At 43.9% G+C, this 20,987-nt stretch overlaps 1 protein-coding gene across 1 annotated transcript; it reads left to right on the top strand.

The window, feature by feature from the left end:
- Window positions 1-452: 452 nt before the first annotated feature.
- LOC306856007 (WW domain-binding protein 11-like) lies at window positions 453-20,987 on the top strand. The gene is made up of 12 exons (XM_079394965.1): window positions 453-720; window positions 2,771-2,856; window positions 2,959-2,990; window positions 3,210-3,303; window positions 3,372-3,568; window positions 11,711-11,844; window positions 12,476-12,609; window positions 15,160-15,336; window positions 15,477-15,587; window positions 15,671-15,943; window positions 16,169-16,354; window positions 20,433-20,987. Exons 2-12 carry the CDS (start codon window positions 2,793-2,795, stop codon window positions 20,918-20,920), a joined length of 1,890 nt encoding a protein of 629 aa, XP_079251091.1. The 5' UTR covers window positions 453-720; window positions 2,771-2,792; the 3' UTR covers window positions 20,921-20,987.

Here is a 20,987-nt window from a genome sequence, read left to right on the forward strand (position 1 = left end):
CATTTGAAATATATCAGTCTGTGTGTAATGAATGAATCTAATATACAAGTTTCACTTTTTGAATGGTATTACTCAAATAAATCAACTTTTTCATGATATTCTAATTTTATGACCAGCACCTGTAGTCAATAGTCTCTTACTGGCCTCTGTACAAGCTTTCCATAAAACAAACAAAACAAGCCCTGCAAGTGAATAATTTATTTATTTTTTAAAATCACGTTTACAGACAGTTAACATTTAAAGGCATTTTATTATTTTAATTGCATTTATTATATTATACTTTCAGAAAGTATTTGCAATGGGTTTGTAAAAGCTGTATTTAAGCATGTTTTATCCTGAGATTTTGTTGCATGTACACACTCCTGACCAGCAGGTGTCACCAGCGCTTCGAGTCACTGAATCATTCTGAGAAGCATCGGTTCATTTGATTCGAAGCTTCGAGGAGATTCGTTTCTCCCATCAATGTCGGAAACCATGAACAGAAATAAGATCGCAACATTCACATCAGATGATAAGCTGAGCGACACGTTTTCTCCACACATGGTTCTAGTAACTGCGAGCTGCTGTCAATTTAAAGAATAAAAGTCCTGAAGCGGAAGTGACGTAGTTCAGGGGCCGTGGCGTGTTTCCGCTCATTGCAGGAAAGATGGATAGCGCTGTTGGACGCGTTTATTGACGAGAGATAAACGAGAATATTAGATATATTTTTAAGAGATCGAGGTGAGTTTGGCCTTTACTCTGATCTTCTTCCGCTGCATTCATATATTCATATCATATCTGCGCGTGTGCTCATAACACGATCATCGGTGTGTTTATGAAGCGGGAAACAACAGCAGAGCAACACACACACACACACACACAGAGAGAGAGAAACACACACACAGAGAGAGAGAGAGAGAAACACACACACACAGAGAGAGAGAAACACACACACAGAGAGAGAGAGAGAGAAACACACACACACAGAGAGAGAGAAACACACACACACACAGAGAGAAACACACACACAGAGAGAGAAACACACACACAGAGAGAAACACACACACACACAGAGAGAGAGAAACACACACACACACAGAGAGAAACACACACACAGAGAGAGAAACACACACACAGAGAGAAACACACACACACACAGAGAGAGAAACACACACACAGAGAGAAACACACACACACACAGACAGAGAGAGAGAGAGAGAGAGAGAGAAACACACACACACACAGAGCGAGAGAGAGAGAGAAATACACACACACAGAGAGAGAGAAACACACACACACAGAGAGAGAGAAACACACACAGAGAGAGAGAGAAACACACACACACAGAGAGAGAGAAATACACACAGCGAGAGAGAGAGAAACACACACACACAGAGAGAGAGAAACACACACAGCGAGAGAGAGAGAAACACACACACACAGAGAGAGAGAAACACACACACACAGAGAGAGAGAAACACACACACACAGAGAGAGAGAGAGAGAAACACACACAGCGAGAGAGAGAAACCTTAAGAGAGAGAAGTGTGTGTGTGTGTGTGAGTGATAGTGATAGTGTGTAGAGTGTGTGTGTGTGTATGTGTGAGAGAGAGTGAGTGTGTGTGTGTGTGTGTGTGTGTGTGTGTGTGTGTGTGTGTGTGTGTGAGAGAGAGTGAGTGTGTGTGATAGTGAGTGAGTGAGTGAGTGTGTGTGTGTGTGTGTGTGTGTGTGTGATGGAGTGGGTAGAGAGTGTGTGTGTGAGAGAGTGAGTGAGTGTGTGTGTGTGATAGAGTGAGTGTGAGAGAGAGAGAGTGAGTGTGTAGAGAGTGTGTGTGTGAGAGAGTGAGTGTGTGAGAGAGTGAGTGTGAGAGAGAGTGAGTGTGTAGAGAGTGAGTGTGTGATAGTGAGTGAGTGTGTGTGTGTGTGTGATGGAGTGGGTAGAGAGAGAGAGTGTGTGAGAGAGTGTGTGTGTAGAGAGTGTGTGTGTGAGAGAGTGAGTGTGTGTGTGTGATGGAGTGGGTAGAGAGAGAGAGTGTGAGAGAGTGAGTGTGTAGAGAGTGTGTGTGTGAGAGAGTGAGTGTGTGTGTGTGTGTGATAGTGTGAGTGTGCGAGAGAGTGAGTGTGTAGAGAGTGAGTGTGTGATAGTGAGTGAGTGTGTGTGTGTGTGTGATGGAGTGGGTAGAGAGAGAGAGTGTGTAGAGAGTGTGTATGTTATGTTCAGTGTTGGGTAAGTAATTAAAAATGTATAAATCAGATGACTAATTACTTTACTTTCAAGTCTGATTTAATTTTCAAGTTATCAAATCTAAAAAATACACTACGAAGTGAAACTCAGTTCTTTCATTAATTTAATATCGACTGAAAAATTACAAAACTATTAAAACAGCAACTTGAACGATCACTTTTCCTGACAAGAGTGAAAAGAACTTAAATGTTTCGTAATATTTACCGTTTCAAATGATGTATTACTCTAAAAGGTCTGCTTTTATTTGTACACTCACAATATTAACTAAACATTGTGCTTTTGTAAAGAAAATATGATTTTTACTTCATGCTTTTTTTCACCCTGCATTTGTAACTTTTATTGACATTAGTAACCGTGATGAAATTACATCAATTTAAAATGCAACGTATTACTGTTTTATCAGGAAAAATAATTAGTTACATGTTGCAGTGTAACCTGCTGTACCTGACTCTAGTTATGGTGTGTGTGTGTGCGTGTGCGTGTGTGTGTGTGTATGCGTGTGCGTGTGTGTGTGTGTGTGTGTGCGTGTGCGTGTGCGTGGTTCAGGTGAAGCAGACCGTCTGCAGTCATGGGCCGGCGCTCCACCTCCTCCACCAAGAGTGGGAAGTTCATGAATCCCACCGATCAGGCCAGTGAGTACACACTCCTCAGATCACCAGTAAACCTGTCTGACCGCTGCTGTGTACACTAACCTGTGTGTGTGTGTGTGTGTGTGTGTGTGTGTGCGCGCGCAGGGAAGGAGGCGCGCAAGAGAGAGCTGAAGAAGGTATGTACACGACCTCTGACCTCTAGACAGAGACTTAAGTATAGACACTTCTGACAGGTGAAGGTCCAGATGCCTCTTCCTGAGCTCTGGACTGGCCTCAGTCTGTGTGTTGTTACACAGCGAGTGTGTGAAAACATAACAAAGCATGATTAGCAGCAGACGCATTGTGGTTACAGACGTGTGTGTGTGTGTGTGTGTGTGTTTCTTTGTTTATTGTAGAACAAGAAGCAGAGAATGATGGTTCGAGCAGCTGTGCTGAAGATGAAGGACCCACGTCAGATCATCAGAGACATGGAGAAACTCGACGAGATGGGTGTGTGTGTTTGTTTGTGTGTTTGTCTGTCATAGTGTGTGTCCTGACCGTGTGTGTGTTGGTCTCAGAGTTCAATCCGGTGCAGCAGCCGCTGCTGAATGAGAAGGTTCTGCGTGACAAGCGTAAGAAGCTGCGTGAGACGTTCGAGCGGATCGTCCGTCTGTACGAGCGAGAGAATCCAGAGATGTACAAAGAGCTGCGCAAGCTGGAGGTGGAGTACGAGACCAAGAGAGGACAGCTGTCACTCTACTTCGACTCCGTCAAGGTGTGTGTGAGAGAGGCTGCCGCTTGCATGGTCTGACTTTAGGACAGGGGTTGGCAAACATTTTGACTCGAGGGCCACATCAAGTTTTCCACATTAAGTGAGGGGCGGCCGCATAATATGAAGCTTTGATTTATTTAAAAAAAAATTCTAAATTGACACTCACTACTGTACTATGTATACTTGTACCTACATGGCAGTTCTATTCCTCTACCATCTCTACCTATTTTTATGAGCACTTTGACACACAGATAAGTTGCATCGGTGTACAAATCAATTAATGAATGACACATTTTCAATTTCAATCAGAAATAATGTAAAATAAACTAAACGTTTACAAACATTAGAAACATGTATTTATATTCCCTACACTCCACAAAAAGTCCTGTAAATTTAGGAGTGTTCAGAATAGAAAAAAGAACGAAAACATAAGTAAAAAACAAACACAAATTATAGTGGCATTCACTATAAACATATATTATAATTGCCCAGCCTAAATATTTAAAGCGAAACTGAAACTAGCGGCGTGATTGCTGGAAAATGCACAATACAAACTCACTTGCCTTTTCTCATTCATCACCAATCCTAATTTGCGCGCTTTGCACTTGACCTTGATTGCTTTAACCTGTTAACCTTCGCCCCCATTGTGGGCCTCACAGGTGAAAATAACCTACCTAAATTAAAATGGTAACAGTTCCTGACAAAGTGTGCTACACAAACAAATTAGGTATCTTTGGCACTCTATGCTTTACTATCCATCATCCAGAGTTGATAATGCTCAAAAAGATAAGTTATAGACACTGACGTGCCTTGAAAAATATTTTTCCACACTGAATGTTTTTTTATTTCATATACAAATACATGAAATAAGTCCTGGAGCAATCCAGAAAAGTAATGGGTTGAAAGCCACGTGTCTCATGAGTTCATATTTCAAATTTGAAGAAGATACCATGAAAAATGAGATTCCTGCAATATTTTTTCTGAAACTATTAATAGTCCCCCCACCCCCCTGTTTGAGGAAAAATAACCACCAAATGGATTGCAGAATTATACAAAATATTTTAGTCATTATACATGTTCCTGCATAGTTTTTCAACTATAAAATAATAGACAGATTTATTTGAGCACTAAAAAATACAAAAATAATTATTTGAGTAATAAAAAAGGAAAAAAAATGCTTTGTATATAGTATGTATACTGAAGTATTCTGATTGCCAGACATGAAGTGATATTGGCAGACATGGTCATAGAGTCAGTAATCACACGCTGATGTGCGTCCATACAGATGATAATCATACAGATGGGCCATATAATCAATAATAGCTGATCAATGAATCACAATGATAGCTGTCATAGAGTCGCTAATAAACACGCTGATGTCCGTCCATACAGATTATAATCATGCAGATACGGCCACATTCCCCACACAATACACACACACACATATAAAAAATGTAGAAGAAAAAAAAAAGTTTTTTATGGATAAAGCAGATCGCTAAGTTACGCCCCGCTCAGATGACAGCTGCGTCATAGCCTGCGTCAGAGCTGACTGGAGGGAGCGCCAAATTCAAATAAACTATATTCCGCTTTTCTGAGACTTTTTTTTCCGTAGACGGTCTCATTATGTTTGTAAAACCGTATGCTGCAACACCGTGTTGTTTTTTTACCACCAAGACGCTGTTTTTGAGCGTAATTTATTCCATAACGGACGCGAACAATAACTCTCTGAAGAAATGAAACGTAAACAAAGGAATATTCATCCTTATTACAACGTTATTGTTTCGCTGGACTAAAAGTGCTCGCTGGGATGTTGTTCTGTGGAGCCTTACCTCTAACTAAACTGGGATTTCAGCAGTGGCTCGTTTGTGGCTCGTTATTACAATGATAAAGGTACGTACTGCTTTTTTACTCTGCGTGTTTGGATGTGTACTGCTTACACAAATGTAGCAAATACATTCCTTATAAGCTTTCCATCGAAAAACAGCGATCTGTCGTCGATGCTTGAGGCTTAGACCTTCAAAATGATATATAGTTTGTCAAGATTAACTTTGTCCCGTTTCATTTATTCTATTAGAAAACAATGACACATGCAAACAAATAGCGTTCAGTGCGACGTCGCTCTGGTGAACGGTAGCAGGTTAAGTCGCCTTGGAAATCACAGCACATTTCAGATGAAAAAATGCAATTGATAATCCAGGAAAAACAGTACAATATCCATTTTCATACAAATGTGTGTGGAAAACAGAAGAAAGCATATCTTTGCAAGATAAAACGACACATTTTTTCCATGTTTTCCCCACAAAATGACAGCACCCGTGAGCAGGAGGATAACACTGGCATTTGTTTTGATACTGGATAGTCTTTTAAGCATTTTTAAAACAGTTCCAATACAAGGCATTTTTCAAAACAAATGAACACTTTTTCATATTTTTAAAACGTAACTTGGTGCCAGTTTTGTAGTGTATATAGCTATTTCTGTGCGGCTCTCCGTCAAAAACAGACTAGGCGCCTCTCTTTAGTGAAGCCGCGCGGAGAGCCGCTTCTGAAACGTGCCGCGGATCGACTGGAGCGTCGGGATGGTGTAAATCAGGGATTATACAGTCAGGTCCATAAATATTGGGACATCGACACAATTCTAATATTTTTGGCTCTATACACCACCACAATGGATTTCAAATTAAACGAACAAGATGTGCTTTAACTGCAGACTGTCAGCTTTAATTTGAGGGTATTTACATCCAAATCAGGTGAACGGTGTAGGAATTACAACAGTTTGCATATGTGCCTCCCACTTGTTAAGGGACCAAAAGTAATGGGACAATTGGCTTCTCAGCTGTTCCATGGCCAGGTGTGTGTTATTCCCTCATTATCCCAATTACAATGAGCAGATAAAAGGTCCAGAGTTCATTTCAAGTGTGCTATTTGCATTTGGAATCTGTTGCTGTCAACTGTCAAGATGAAATCCAAAGAGCTGTCACTATCAGTGAAGCAAGCCATCATTAGGCTGAAAAAACAAACAAACCCATCAGAGAGATAGCAAAAACATTAGGCGTGGCCAAAACAACTGTTTGGAACATTCTTAAAAAGAAGGAACGCACCGGTGAGCTCAGCAACACCAAAAGACCCGGAAGACCATGGAAAACAACTGTGGTGGATGACCGAAGAATTCTTTCCCTGGTGAAGAAAACACCCTTCACAACAGTTGGCCAGATCAAGAACACTTTCCAGGAGGTAGGTGTATGTGTGTCAAAGTCAACAATCAAGAGAAGACTTCACCAGAGTGAATACAGAGAGTTCACCACAAGATGTAAACCATTGGTGAGCCTCAAAAACAGGAAGGCCAGATTAGAGTTTGCCAAACGACATCTAAAAAAGCCTTCACAGTTCTGGAACAACATCCTATGGACAGATGAGACCAAGATCAACTTGTACCAGAGTGATGGGAAGAGTATGGAGAAGGAAAGGAACTGCTCATGATCCTAAGCATACCACCTCATCAGTGAAGCATGGTGGTGGTAGTGTCATGGCGTGGGCATGTATGGCTGCCAGTGGAACTGGTTCTCTTGTATTTATTGATGATGTGACTGCTGACAAAAGCAGCAGGGTGAATTCTGAAGTGTTTCGGGCAATATTATCTGCTCATATTCAGCCAAATGCTTCAGAACTCACTGGACGGCGCTTCACAGTGCAGATGGACAATGACCTAAAGTATACTGCAAAAGCAACCAAAGAGTTTTTGAAGGGAAATAAGTGGACTGTTATGCAATGGCCAAGTCAATCACCTGACCTGAATACAATTGAGCATGCATTTCACTTGCTGAAGACAAAACTGAAGGGAAAATGCCCCAAGAACAAGCAGGAACTGAAGACGGTTGCAGTAGAGGCCTGGCAGAGCATCACCAGGGATGAAACCCAGCGTCTGGTGATGTCTATGCGTTCCAGACTTCAGGCTGTAATTGACTGCAAAGGATTTGCAACCAAGTATTAAAATGTGAAAGTTTGATTTGATTATTATTCTGTCCCATTACTTTTGGTCCCTTAACAAGTGGGAGGCACATATGCAAACTGTTGTAATTCCTACACCGTTCACCTGATTTGGATGTAAATACCCTCAAATTAAAGCTGACAGTCTGCAGTTAAAGCACATCTTGTTCGTTTCATTTGAAATCCATTGTGGTGGTGTATAGAGCCAAAAATGTTAGAATTGTGTCGATGTCCCAATATTTATGGACCTGACTGTATACTGCAATACAGGCTACAGCGTCATCTATTGGATTTTACTGATATTGCATATTGGAACGACTGCCTCACGGGCTGGATGAAAACGCCCGTAGTTTGCCCACCTCTGCAGTATCGTATCTTTTTTTTAAAAAATCCCTCAGCAGGGGTGTCCAAACTACGGCCCGCGGGCCGCAACAGGAGTGATAGTGGGCCGCAGATGGCCCGTGGGCCGTAGTTTGGACACCCCTGCTTTAGGATGAAGTCAAGTACTGCCGAAAGAGATGAGTTTTCAGTTGTTGCTTGAAGATTGACAGGGATCCAGCATTCCGGATAGGGGTGGGAAGATTATTCCACCAGCCAGGAATGGTGAACGAGAATGTTCTGGAGAGTGATTTTGAGTCTCTCTGTGATGGTACCACAAGGCGTCGCTCACTAGCAGATCTCAGACTTCTGGAGGGGATGTAGGTTCGTAATAGTGAGTGGAAGTAGGAGGGTGCTGAGCCTGTGGTAATTCTGTATGCAAGCATCAGTGTCTTGAACTTGATGCGAGCTGCCACTGGTAGCCAGTGCAAGGAGATGAAGAAAGGTGTAACATGCGCTCTTTTGGGCTCGTTGAAGATCAGTCGTGCCGCTGCATTCTGAATCATTTGTAGAGGTTTGATTGTGTTTGATGGCAGTCCAGCCAGAAGAGCATTGCAGTAGTCCAGCCTAGAAACGACAAGGGCCTGGACAAGAAGTTGTGCAGCATGCTCTGTCAGAAAGGGCCTGATCTTTCTGATGTTGTGTAGTGCAAATCTGCAGGATCAAGCAGTCTTTGCAATGTGCTCTTTGAAGGTCAGCTGGTCATCAAAGATTACACCAAGATTTCTGACCAAAGTTGATGGGGCAATTATTGATGAGCCTAACTGAATCTTGAAGTCATGCTGTAGAGTCGGAGTGGCAGGGAAGACAAGAAGCTCCGACTTTGCCAGCTTGAGCTGTAGGTGATGTTCTTTCATCCATGCCGAGATGTCCGCCAGGCAGCCTGAGATCCGTGCAGCTACCGTTGGGTCATCTGGTTGAAAAGAGAGATAGAGCTGTGTGTCATCAGCGTAGCAGTGATAGGAGAAGCCATGTGCATGTATGATGGGACCCAGTGATGTAGTGTATGTGGAGAAGAGGAGGGGTCCAAGAACCGATCCCCGAGGAACTCCAGTGACCAGTTGATGTGGTTTGGATACCTCCCCTCCACAGGCCACCCTGAAAGGTCTACCGGTGAGAGAGGATTCAAACCAGCGACGTGGAATCCCAGTGATGCCCAGTGATGAGAGGGTAGACAGGAGGATCTGATGATTGACAGTGTCAAAAGCAGCAGAAAGATCCAGCAGAATGAGGACTGATGATTTGGAATCAGCCTTTGCAATTCGCAGGGCTTCAGTGACTGAGAGTAGCGCAGTCTCTGTTGAATGGCCACTCCTGAAGCCTGACTGTTTAGCATCCAGTTTGTTGTACTGTGAAAGAAACAGTGAGAGCTGGTTGAAGACAACTCATTCGAGTGTTTTCGCTACGAATGGAAGCAGAGAGACAGGTCTGTAGTTTTCTAAAAGAGAAGTGTTTAATGTAGGTTTTTTGAGCAGTGGGGTTACCCGAGCCTGCTTGAATGCTGTGGGGAAGATGCCTGTGAGGAGAGATGTGTTGATAATGTGTGTTAGTGTGGGAGAGATTGTTTGGAGAAGGTGTGAGGGGATTGGGTCGAGAGGACATGTTGTAGGATGGCTGGAGAGGAGAAGTTTGGATACTTCTGCCTCGGTGAGGGGACAGAAGGAGAAGATGGGAGTTCGAGCAGTGGATGTGGTTGATTGGAGGTCCTGTGGAGTTGAGAACTGGTTACTGATTGTTCTAGTTTTGTCTGTGAAAAAAGTGGCAAAGTCGTCAGCTGTTATCGAAGTGGTGGGAGGTGGAGGAGGGGGACAGAGGAGAGAATGAAATGTTCTGAAGAGATTACGCATGTCTGGAGCGCTGGTGATCTTGTTGTGGAAATGTGAGGATTTGGCAGTGTGGACTTCAGTACAGAAAGATGAAAGCAAAGACTGATACCTACTCAGGTCCGACGGATCGTTTGATTTGCGCCATTTTCTCTCTGCCACTCTGAGTTTGGTCCAATTCTCACGAAGAACATCGGATAACCAGGGGTTAGAAGGGGCAGCCCATGCTGGCCTGAGGAGAGAGGACAGATGTCGTCTAGACAAGAGGTTAAGGTAGAGCATAAAGTGTCAGTGGCTGCATTTACATCCAGAGAAGAGAAATGGGTAGGCGAGGGAAGAGAGGAGGATACTACGGAGGAAAGAAGGGAGGGGGAAAGGGAGCGTAGGTTACGTCTGAAAGTAACCGGTAAGGGAGATGGTGGCACCTGGGTAGCAAAATGTAAAGTAAATGTAATGAAGAAATGGTCAGAGATATGTAGTGGTTGTACCAGAATGTTATCTGTAGTACAATTGCGTGTGTAAATTAAATCAAGTTGGTTGCCTGATTTATGCGTGCTAGTAGTGGGGAGGCGTTTGAGATCAAATGAAGCTAGGAGTGAATTGAAGTCTGTAGCATAAGGCCTGTCTAGGTGAATGTTGAAATCGCCGTAGACTAAGAGTGGAGTGCCAGATCAGTGCCCCCACCCCGGCCAACTTGCCTTGGGGTGTGAGAGAAAGAGAAATTGTGAGAGAGAGCAGCTGGGGTTGCCGTGTCTTCTGGACGAATCCAGGTCTCAGTCAAGCCCAAGATGCTGAGTGTGGAATGTAAGGAAAAAGCAGAAATTAAGTCAGCTTTGTTGACAGCTGACTGGCAATTCCAGAGACCCACAGAGAAAGAAAGAGGTGCAGTGGAGGATGTAGAGATAGGGTGCAGGTTAGAAGGGTTGCGTAGCCTTCTGCGTGTATTTTTAGAGCGAGGTTGAGAGAGAACCGGAATGGTTTGGAAACACATGATAGAGGTGGAAGGATAGAGAATAGGAAAGGAGAGTGTGTGAGGGAAGATAGAAATGATACTTAAGTGTGTGCTCGGTGTCGTTGCTCGGTTAAAGTCGCGCAGGAAAAAGTCGTCGGTCTTTACACTCGTAGGTCTTCACACGAGGAGGCTGAGCACGACGGCTGGACGCTTCCGCAGACGCTTCCGCGTCAGCGCTCGGACATCAAATAAATACAGTCTAGGGAACTAGAGTGAAAACAGCTGTAGCCGGCTTCTGATCAGCCCAGCCAATAAGGTTAAAGGACTGCTAATAGCTCAAGACGAAACTAAACACTTCGCACAGTCACACAGGCTCGTTCTTGGCTGAGACGCAAATTATTCTAATTACCAGTAAGTGCAATCAAACACATAAACCTCAATGAAAATGCAGAGTAGAAATAGGTAGGAAACTAACTATTCCTTCCTAGCAGCAAGTAAATAATTTAAACAACAGAACTGCGACCAAGTATTCCAACACTTACGCGAGCTGGCGTCCATCTCTTCTGGTGACTAATCGGCTTTCCCAACTTATAACAGCGACCGAGAACAAACGCTCCTCAGAAGATCCTCGTCAGATTTGAGATGCACTGATGTTACTAGAAAGTGATTGATGGAGTATCAAGTAAAGCTGAGCTGCTTCGGTCCAGTAAGTGTTCATCTGGAAATATGACTGCAGTTATTCTGACGTTTACTTGATCAAATCAGTCAAGATTTGACACTGAAGCAGCAGCTGAAGCTGGACGCTTGTACAATTACACTAAAATAGTTTTTTACTGGATAAAACACTCTAAACTGTGGATCATTCACAGAACTTAGAAACATATACGATACAGCAGATTTATGGGGTTAACATGCATCAGAGATTGTGATGCTGTAAAGATGTTAGTGATGTCAGTAGAAATGAGTTCAGCTCTAATGAGTGTGTGTGTGTGTGTGTGTGTCCGTCAGAACGCTGAGTCCGTGGAGGTGGACAGTATTCCTCTTCCAGACATGCCTCACGCTCCATCCAGCATCCTGATCCAGGACATTCCCCTTCCTGGAGCTCAGCCGCCCTCCATCCTGAAGAAGAGCTCCGCACTCGGGTCAGAAAACACACTACATACACACACTCTATACATACACACACTCTATACATACACACACGCACAAACACACATACATACACACACACACACACGCACACTCTGTCACTCACTCACTCACTCACTCTCTCTCACACACACACACACACACTTGTATCTAGATGTTAGATTAATAATAATCCTCAGTAAAGTGTGTGTCTCCTGGCTGATGTCTCAGCAGCTGTATATATTATACATTACTGACACTCTATCCTCCAATTTGATACTGTTAAATGCTTTGACACAATCTGCATTGTTAAAAGCGCTATATAAATAAAGGTGACTTGACTTGACTGTACTGGAGATCATTAATGAGAATTTGCTGTAGTTTATGAAGCAGTGATGCTCTCTCTCTTTAAAGAGAAATGTTTAATTTCTGGCAGGAATGAAACGAGACTGTGAGTGTGATGCACTGTGCTGTAGTTTAACATCATCCAGCTGTCTAAATGAATCCAGTCCAGTTTCAGATTCTGATCCTTCAGTTTATATGAACCCTGAACGGATGACGTGTTCAGTGTGTGAGTCTCTGTGTTTGATCAGATAACTGTAGCGCAGGAGAGACTGTCAGTGTGTGTTCACTCCTGTGTTTCAGGAAGAGCTCAGCGCTGTCAGCGGCCGCTTTAGCTGGAGTTCCTCGCCTGCCGCCGGGACGCAAACCCCCGGGACCCCCGCCGGGGCCACCGCCCCCACAGGTCCTGCAGCTGTACGCTAATGCCCGCCGCACAGGTATGCTAACACACCCCGTCGCACAGGTACGCTAACACACCTGCCGCACAGGTACGCTAACACACCCTGCCGCACAGGTACGCTAACACACCTGCCGCACAGGTACGCTAACACACCCTGCCGCACAGGTACGCTAACACACCCCGCCGCACAGGTACGCTAACACACCCCGTCGCACAGGTACGCTAACACACCCCGTCGCACAGGTACGCTAACACACCCCGTCGCACAGGTACGCTAACACACCCCGTCGCACAGGTACGCTAACACACCCCGTCGCACAGGTACGCTAACACACCCCGTCGCACAGGTACGCTAACACACCCCGTCGCACAGGTACGCTAACACACCCCGCCGCACAGGTACCCTAACACACCCTGCCGCACAGGTACGCTGACGCCCGCCGCACTAGCACCTGCTGCACACCATACAGGTACGCTAACGCCCGCCTATGCTAACATCTAGTCAGTAAAGCCGGTTCTGTGATCAGTAGTAAATCTCCATCACCTGCTCTCAGGTGGAGCGGTGTTTAATACACAGGTCACTGACAAGATACACAATATCACGTTCATAATTGAATGTGATTCATCTGCAATTATGAACGCAATTGAAAATTGCTTTAAAATTGAAATTTTAAAACAAACCCCAAATCAAATGTTAAATAAAATAAATCTCTTCATATAAACAAACTAAGGTTTTGTCTGTGCTCTTTCCATTTAAAATGAGAGGCAACCACTGCATCTGGAGTGAGGCGCAGGTTCACTCTCTGCCTGCAGGTGGCGCTTATAGACGGCTTCATCAGACGCACACGCCTGGCCCGAAGTTCACTTCTGTGTTTGTTTATCGGTCTGGTTAATGGCGCCGGCTTCAAACACAGTTAAAGTTAAAGTGATGAGTAATGAAGTTGGGCTCGGGTGCTTGGGATGTGTTTCTCATTCATTTATTTGTGGCGACTCGCCGTGATATCAAAACTGACGGATTTTCCAAAAGGCTTCGTTGAATAAACATGAGCACGTAATGTACGTTTAAAAATCAAAACGAGGCGCGGGTGTTTTAATATCACTGTATTTCTGGCTTTAGAAGCTGTTGGATGTCATTTTCATTTCAGCTTGCATGTTATATGCCTGATAAAGCAGCTTTTGTGAGCGGAGCTCTGCTTTATCTACAGCCGCTACCGGATAAACCTCTAGTTTTCCCGCTTTAAAGCGCCTCCTGCTGGCAGAGAATCAATTAACAGTTTTAATAAGCACGTCTGATTTATGCAGCAAACACATTTTCCTTGATATCAAAAAGTAATCTACTCTAGAGGGACTTAGCTGCTGTTATTGATTCTGTTTGGATGTCTACCGGAAGTTAAGTTAGGGCCACAAAAGCTTGCATGCGCAGTAACGCTTGTTTATGTTGTTGCTGTCTATAAACAGCAATGATAGTGTTTCCTGGGTTACTGCTGTGAACAAAGCAGCTTCGCTTTAATATGCATCGTTCAGAGGCGAGATGAACAGAAAATACCACAACTTTTCTAAAGACAGTCAGTTTTCCACAGAGCAGGGTTCCCACGCTTCTTGAAAGTACTTGCATTTCAGACATATGGATTCAAGGCCTGGAAAGTACTTGCTACTTTCAAGCATATTTTACCAATACTAAACCACATCAATCTTAACAACTACTATTAAAATCATTTATGAGTGATGCTGTATATAATTGTCCATGAAGCTGGAAGTGAAAAACTCCTTATATTCAGGTCTTTTACAGATTAAATGAGCCAGAAAAGAGATTTAATTCAGACTCAAAAATGATTAAATCCCCATGAGAAATATCCCAAACTAATGCAATACAGAAATTGCAGAGTTAAGACGTGACCATTGGTCAGCGAAATGCTCACTGTGTCAGCGGGGTCAGATAAAAAGAGGTGGAGAAGAAAAGACGTTAACTGCAAAATAATTCAGAATTAGGTGTGAAACCATCGGGAACCATTTAGTCTCCAGCGCCATCATTTTCCAGAGCTGCAACCTTCCTGGAGTCTCCAGAAGAACAAGGTGAATCCTAAAAAATGACCCTCACTTAATAAGAATAACATGCTGAAGTGTTGTGAAATACATGAAGACTGATTATTTTTGACTTCAATGGATTTCATTAAATTCTTTTGAACACTACTGCTCAAAACGGTCTAAATTTATGAAGCCTACACATTCAAAACATTATTACTCTGAAATGTTTAATGTAAATGTTAAGAACTGTAAGGTCTTTCTTGACACTACGTATGCTGGCGTGTGAATTTGATAGGTGCTTGATATAAAATAAATGGTGCTTGAAAAAGTGCTTAAGTCCTTGAATCTGGTGTTCATGAAAGAGTGGGAACCCTGTCCTATAATAATTGTATCGTGATTTGTTTGGCATCTCAACCGATTTGAATCGTCACACATTTGAATTGATTTTCATCCGGCTCGCGGCTCATCGTTACATTCCTAGGTTTTTTTAACACGTTTTACGTTGTTTCTAAAACAGCATGCTGTGTGTGTGTGGGTGTGTGTGTGTGTGTGTGCGTGCCAGAGGGTGGCGGTTCAGACTCGGAGATGATGGACACCGGAGCGAGAGACAGCGACAGAGAGAGCGACGCAGACGACGACAGCGACTCGCAGGACGACAGCGGCGCAGAGAGAGACGACGCAGATGCTGATCGCCATGACGACAGAGACGAGGAGCGAGACAGAGGTGATAAACACACAGGTGAGCCGTCAGCAGAAGAGTGAGGACTGATGAACACACCAGCGGTATGACGCTGAGATGGTGTTTGCACGTTTTCTGAAGGAAATACTTCAGTAGATTGGAGATCAGGAACGAGGGTTTGACATGTTTTCTTCACTCAGGTCGCAGCGTGCGATTCGCTGACATGCCGCCGCCCAAAGAGAAGAGGATGAGGAGGGTGATGAAGACCAAGAGCATCACTCCACTGCAGGCCATGATGCTCCGGATGGCAGGTGTGTGAGACCAGACCAGGTCAAGTCACCAATATAGATTGTGTCAAAGCAGCTTTAGATGTTTGATGTGTGTGTGTGTGCAGGTCAGTCTATCCCGGAGGATGAGGAGGACGAGGATGAAGAGGAGTACACAGACTCTGAGGAGTCGGATGCTGAGGATCAGGTCTCCACTGAAGCCGCTCAGTCATTGGTCAATCCCAGACTTCCTGTTCCGTCAGCACCAATGACAGCGCAGCAGCCTCCCCCACACATGCAGGCTCCACCAATCACAGGGCCTCCTCCTTTAGGACCGCCCCCTGCTCCTCCTATGAGGCCGCCGGGACCGCCGTCAGGACCGCCCCCAGGACCGCCTCCCGGTGCGTCACTCATTCATTATCATCATCATCGTTAGGGTTATCACACAGATGATGCTGACGAGCAGCAGTCTCACCAGAGTCATTAGTTAAGCACAAGATATTTCCCTGAAAGTGATTATTCTGTGCAGAGATACTGATGTTGTTTGATCGTCTGAGGAGTCATGTGACGTGTTTGGTGGTTGTTGTGGTGAGATGTTTGCTGATGCTGGGTTTTGTGACACACAGGTGCTCCTCCGTTCCTGAGGCCCCCTGGACTCCCTGCAGCCCTCAGGGGCCCCATACCGCGCATGCTGCCTCCAGGGCCTCCTCCGGGACGCCCGCCTGGACCCCCGCCTGGACCCCCGCCGGGTCTGCCCCCTGGACCACCCCCCAGAGGACCCCCGCCACGCCTGCCGCCTCCGGCCCCCCCAGGTGAGAGTGTGTGTGTGTTTGACCGAGAGAGAGTGTGTGTGTGAGCGAGAGTGAGCGAGTGTGTGTGAGAGAGTGAGCGAGTGTGTGTGAGAGAGTGAGCGAGTGTGTGTGTGAGAGAGTGAGCGAGTGTGTGTGTGAGAGCGAGCGAGTGTGTGTGTGAGAGCGTGAGCGAGTGTGTGTGAGAGAGTGTGTGTGTGTGTTTGAGCGAGCGAGTGCGTTTGAGAGTGTGTGTGAGCGAGAGTGAGCGAGTGTGTGTGAGTGTGTGTGTGAGAGAGTGGGCGAGTGTGTGTGTGTGTGTGTGTGTGTGAGAGTGTGAGAGAGTGTGTGTGTGTGAGCGAGCGAGTGCGTTTGAGAGTTTGTAGGGCAATAGAATATATGGTCTCTACAGTACAAGTCACCTTTATTTATACAGCGCTTTTAACAATACAGATTGTCTCAAAGCACTTAACAGTATCAAGCTGGAGGATAGAGTGTCAGTAATGAATAATAATAAGATTAAACACTGAATTTTCAGTTAAAGGCATTTCATTATTGAGTTCAGTGATGTCATTGTCTAGCTCAGTTTAGTTTAAATAGTATCTGTGAAATCAAATTGATGATAATTGCTAGAAATGAAGTGTCCCCAACTGAGCAAGCGGCAAGGAACCAAAACTCCCTCTGAGACAGAATGGAGAAAACAACCATGGGAGAAACCAGACTCAGTCGGGGGCCAGTTCTCCTCTGGCCAGGAGATTACATTTACATTTATATTTATGCATTTAGCAGACGCTTTTATCCAAAGCGACTTACATCGCATCAAGTTACAGTTTCTACATTTTATCAGCTCTTGCTTTCCCTGGGAATCGAACCCATGACCTTGGCGTTGCTAGCGCCATGCTCTACTATTTGAGCTACAGGAAAGCTGTAGATTATTGTTCATTTATTGTTTACTTATTGTTTTAATTAAAATTTTAAATGTATTGTATTTCTATTTTTATATTGTTGCAATTTCTAACAATAATAGTATTATGTAGTTTGGTATTTTATTATATTATATTACAAAAACCATTATGCCTATGAGAGTCCCCACAAGGATAGTGAAACGTGTGTGTGTGTGTTGGGGGTGTGTGTGTGTTACTAGATGTTGAAATTAACACACTACCTAGATGGCCATCTTTAGATATCTCCACCAAAGCCATATCATTGAATTAGATATGCAAGGATATTGTATGTCTGCTTTCTCACAGTTTAACTCTTTCTGTTCTAGAACACTTGATGATTATCGAGTCTAAATAATTGAATCTGTTAGTCACACACCGCTGCGTCTTGGAGCGGTATCTCACACACACACACCGGATGCATTCAGCTCCAGCGGTGGTCTGACACAGTTGATTTAATGATTTAATCACCAGACGGGCAAAAGCTCACTTCAAGAACGATCAAAAATCAGTGTAGATGAGTTTGAAGTTCGTTAAAGCAACAGAGCAAATGAAAGATACAGAGCTGGATTGTGCTTTATATGAATCACACAGACTTTATTAGAGCCACAGAAAGACTAACGCTTCACTAAAGAGTCTTCCAGCCCAGGGTGAAGTCTTTATGTGCATTATCAACGATCTGGGACAAATATCATGTCATTTAAATGGAAAACAGTTTGAATGGTGCTGTGTTTGATTTCTCACGTCAGTTTCTCATAAAAACACGCATCTATATTAGGGGTGTGCTCAAAATATCGATTCTTAGATACATACCGATATAATAAAGATGCAGTATCGACATTCTAGCCCTTAGTATCGATACTCCGCCCAGCCATTAGGGGGCGCAGCGGCGCCCGCGAGTTTAAAAAAACTCATGGAAAATGTCGAAGATTTTAGAAGCGCCGTTGTCCCTAAAGGCAGATGTTTGGACACATTTTGGTTTTAAAGCAAAGGAAGGAAAGCAAGGGATCTATAAAACAAATGCAATCTGCAAGCATTGCCAGGCTTCTATACACTACACCGGTAATACAACTAACCTGCAAAGACACCATGCAGACAAGCTAGCTTCGCGCAGCACAAAAAAACACGGGACCCCACGCAAACTACTTCGGACAACGATGTAGCCTTTAAGTGATTTCATAGTGAAATATGTTATGGCAGTACATGGTGTCACAAAAAAGAATTATAAGAAGATTTAATAAGAAGTTAAGAATAAGAAGAAGATGTTGTGCTTGTGTGAGCTCAGACTGTACCCTTGGAAAGTTAAATGTTGACTTGTGGTAATTTCCAGATTAATACAATTTGTGTACAATTAATCAGAGCACTTAAAGTTGCAAATATTTAAGCAAAATGCACTTTATAATGCACTTTTGTCTTCAATAAATTGAAGAAAAATGCAGAGTTCTGTTTGTTGAGTAAATGTGTTCAGCATTAACTAATTGGCTCTGGCCCATGTATTATTATTGAATCGTATCGAATCGTGTCACATTGTATCAAATCGTATCGAGACAGCTCTGTATCGAGGTACGTATCGAATCGTAACCTGTGTATCGAGGTATGTATCGTATCGCCAGGTTCTCCAAGGTATACAGCCCTAATCTATATATATATATATATATAAATAAACTTATAAACATCCTGCCCAATGTTGTCCAAAGAAATGCATATTAAATGCTGTGAAAACAAATAAAGTGAATGTAAGCTTGTAGGCATATATTATGTGCAAAAAAGGGTTAAAATCACATTACTTTCTAACATTGCAATCCAAAAACAAAAACACTGCTTTTAAAGCAGAAGTTAAATTTACTAAACTAAAAATGAAAATAAAAAAGCACAGACTGATCGAGTAAAAAGGCTATTCTGATTACCCATTACAGTCACGTTATATCATACACATACACTTCCTTTTGTTTAAACCTCTACACATCTCAATTATTGTCATGTATTGTAATTATTGAAACCTTATAACTATAGTCCTTGCTGTGAACCGTTTAAAAACAGTTTTGAAATCCGACACTGTTACACCATGGAAATGGTGCTTTAAAATCTTTCAGCTGGCTCCTCCCCTTAGTGGGCGGGGTCAAGATGTATTACGGCCTTTTAGAATCAAAACTTTTTATAATCCTGATAAAATACATATTGTTGGAAAGGTCTGAGTCTGTGGTGGTTATTTTGTGATGGAAGTAATATTGACCGAGAAATTTCGACATTTGTGACAAATGCATTAAATTCAGTTTTGGAATGGACATAAAATTTGGAAATGACTAATTTGAAAATTAGAGTTATACCTAGAGATGGGCAGATGAGCCTTGTGGAGCTTTTGATGCTGATTGTACAGACCCTGCAGATACATGTAGTGTTCAGCTGCAGTTAAAGCGGCCGCTCTCAGATGATCGACACGTCCTGCTGATCCCAGTTCAGTATTGAGAGACAGCAGCTGTGCCGAGAGTCACTGTCCTCACATGAACGTGTTACTGTGAAGCAGGGAGGGAACACCGAGCGTCTCCTTATAATGACTGAAGCCACGGCAAAGATTCGAGTCAGTCACCTCACTTCAGGTGGTTCACTGTGACGTATGAAGACTCAAACGTCATCGGTCACGTGATCACAGAGATTTGATACGAGCCTCACAGTTTTTCAAACCCGTCTGCTTCAGTAGAGTAAAACCGTGTCAAATGGCCCATCTCCAGTTAAACCTGTAAAATATTTATATAATATAGAATAAAAATTAGTACAGTGCATTTTCTTTACAGTACTTTTAAACTTTTATAGCTTTTTGATACTTTAATGTTTTGAAAAAATTCCACTTCTGCAATAATCTGCTGATTGTCTTCTTTAAAAAGAGCAACCTAAGCTCTGAATTCACAAGTGTTCATGAATTACAACAATTGATGCTTGGATAGTGCACTTTCATGCCTATTTAAAAAAATGGGGGGTTAATTAATACTGTAAATCTGCTTCGACACAGTCTGCGTTGTAAATAATGTTGATTTGACTTGACCCCTAGTTTCAGTCTATGATCCCAAACTAATTTTCACCGTTAACTGAAATTTGCTGTATTTCTGTTTTTTGTTTGCTGTAATGTTGACTAGTTGTAACGATGGGTTTGTGTTGATTTGCAGGAATGCCCCCGCCCCCTCCGCCCCGCATGGCTCCGCCCCTCTCTATGTTCCCGCCTCCGCTCAATCCCAATGTCCTCAGCGCTCCGCCCAGTATCCGGCAGAAGTTGCCCGCGGCAACGCCCTCCTCCAGCGACTCCGCCCCCCTGGCCAGAGGCCCTGCCCATCAGATGCCACCGCCCCCCGGCACCACGGCCACCATCGAGAAGCGGCCCACGGTCTCGGGCCCCGGGGCGTCCTCGGCCCCGCCGGGCGGAGCCATCATCTCTGCCAAGCCGCAGATCATCAACCCCAAGACAGAGGTCACGCGCTTCGTGCCCACGGCGCTCCGCGTGCGCAGGGACCGGGCCCCGGGCCGCAGGGACGAGGAGCCACCCAAACCAGTGGCCACAGCCAAACCCAGCCAGTCATCTGGCACCATGCCACCCGGCCTCAAGACCAAGGACCAGATGTACGAGGCCTTCATGCGCGAGATGGAGGGGCTGCTGTGAGCGCTTCTGAACACTTCCTGCGTTATTGTGTTTTAATTTCAGCTGTGAATAAACGCCAGATGTCAAA

This window comes from Barbus barbus (genome assembly GCF_936440315.1).
Source record: "Barbus barbus genome assembly, chromosome: 3".
NCBI classification, from domain to species: Eukaryota; Metazoa; Chordata; class Actinopteri; order Cypriniformes; family Cyprinidae; genus Barbus; species Barbus barbus.

Bases quoted from the DNA above. Each gene is read 5' to 3' on its own strand.
- LOC306856007 (XM_079394965.1), top strand. From the start codon at position 2,793: ATGGGCCGGCGCTCCACCTCCTCCACCAAGAGTGGGAAGTTCATGAAT. The intron at 3,304-3,371 runs GTGTGTGTGTTT...TGTTGGTCTCAG, and splicing joins GGAGAAACTCGACGAGATGG to AGTTCAATCCGGTGCAGCAG. The intron at 11,845-12,475 runs GTCAGAAAACAC...CCTGTGTTTCAG, and splicing joins AAGAAGAGCTCCGCACTCGG to GAAGAGCTCAGCGCTGTCAG.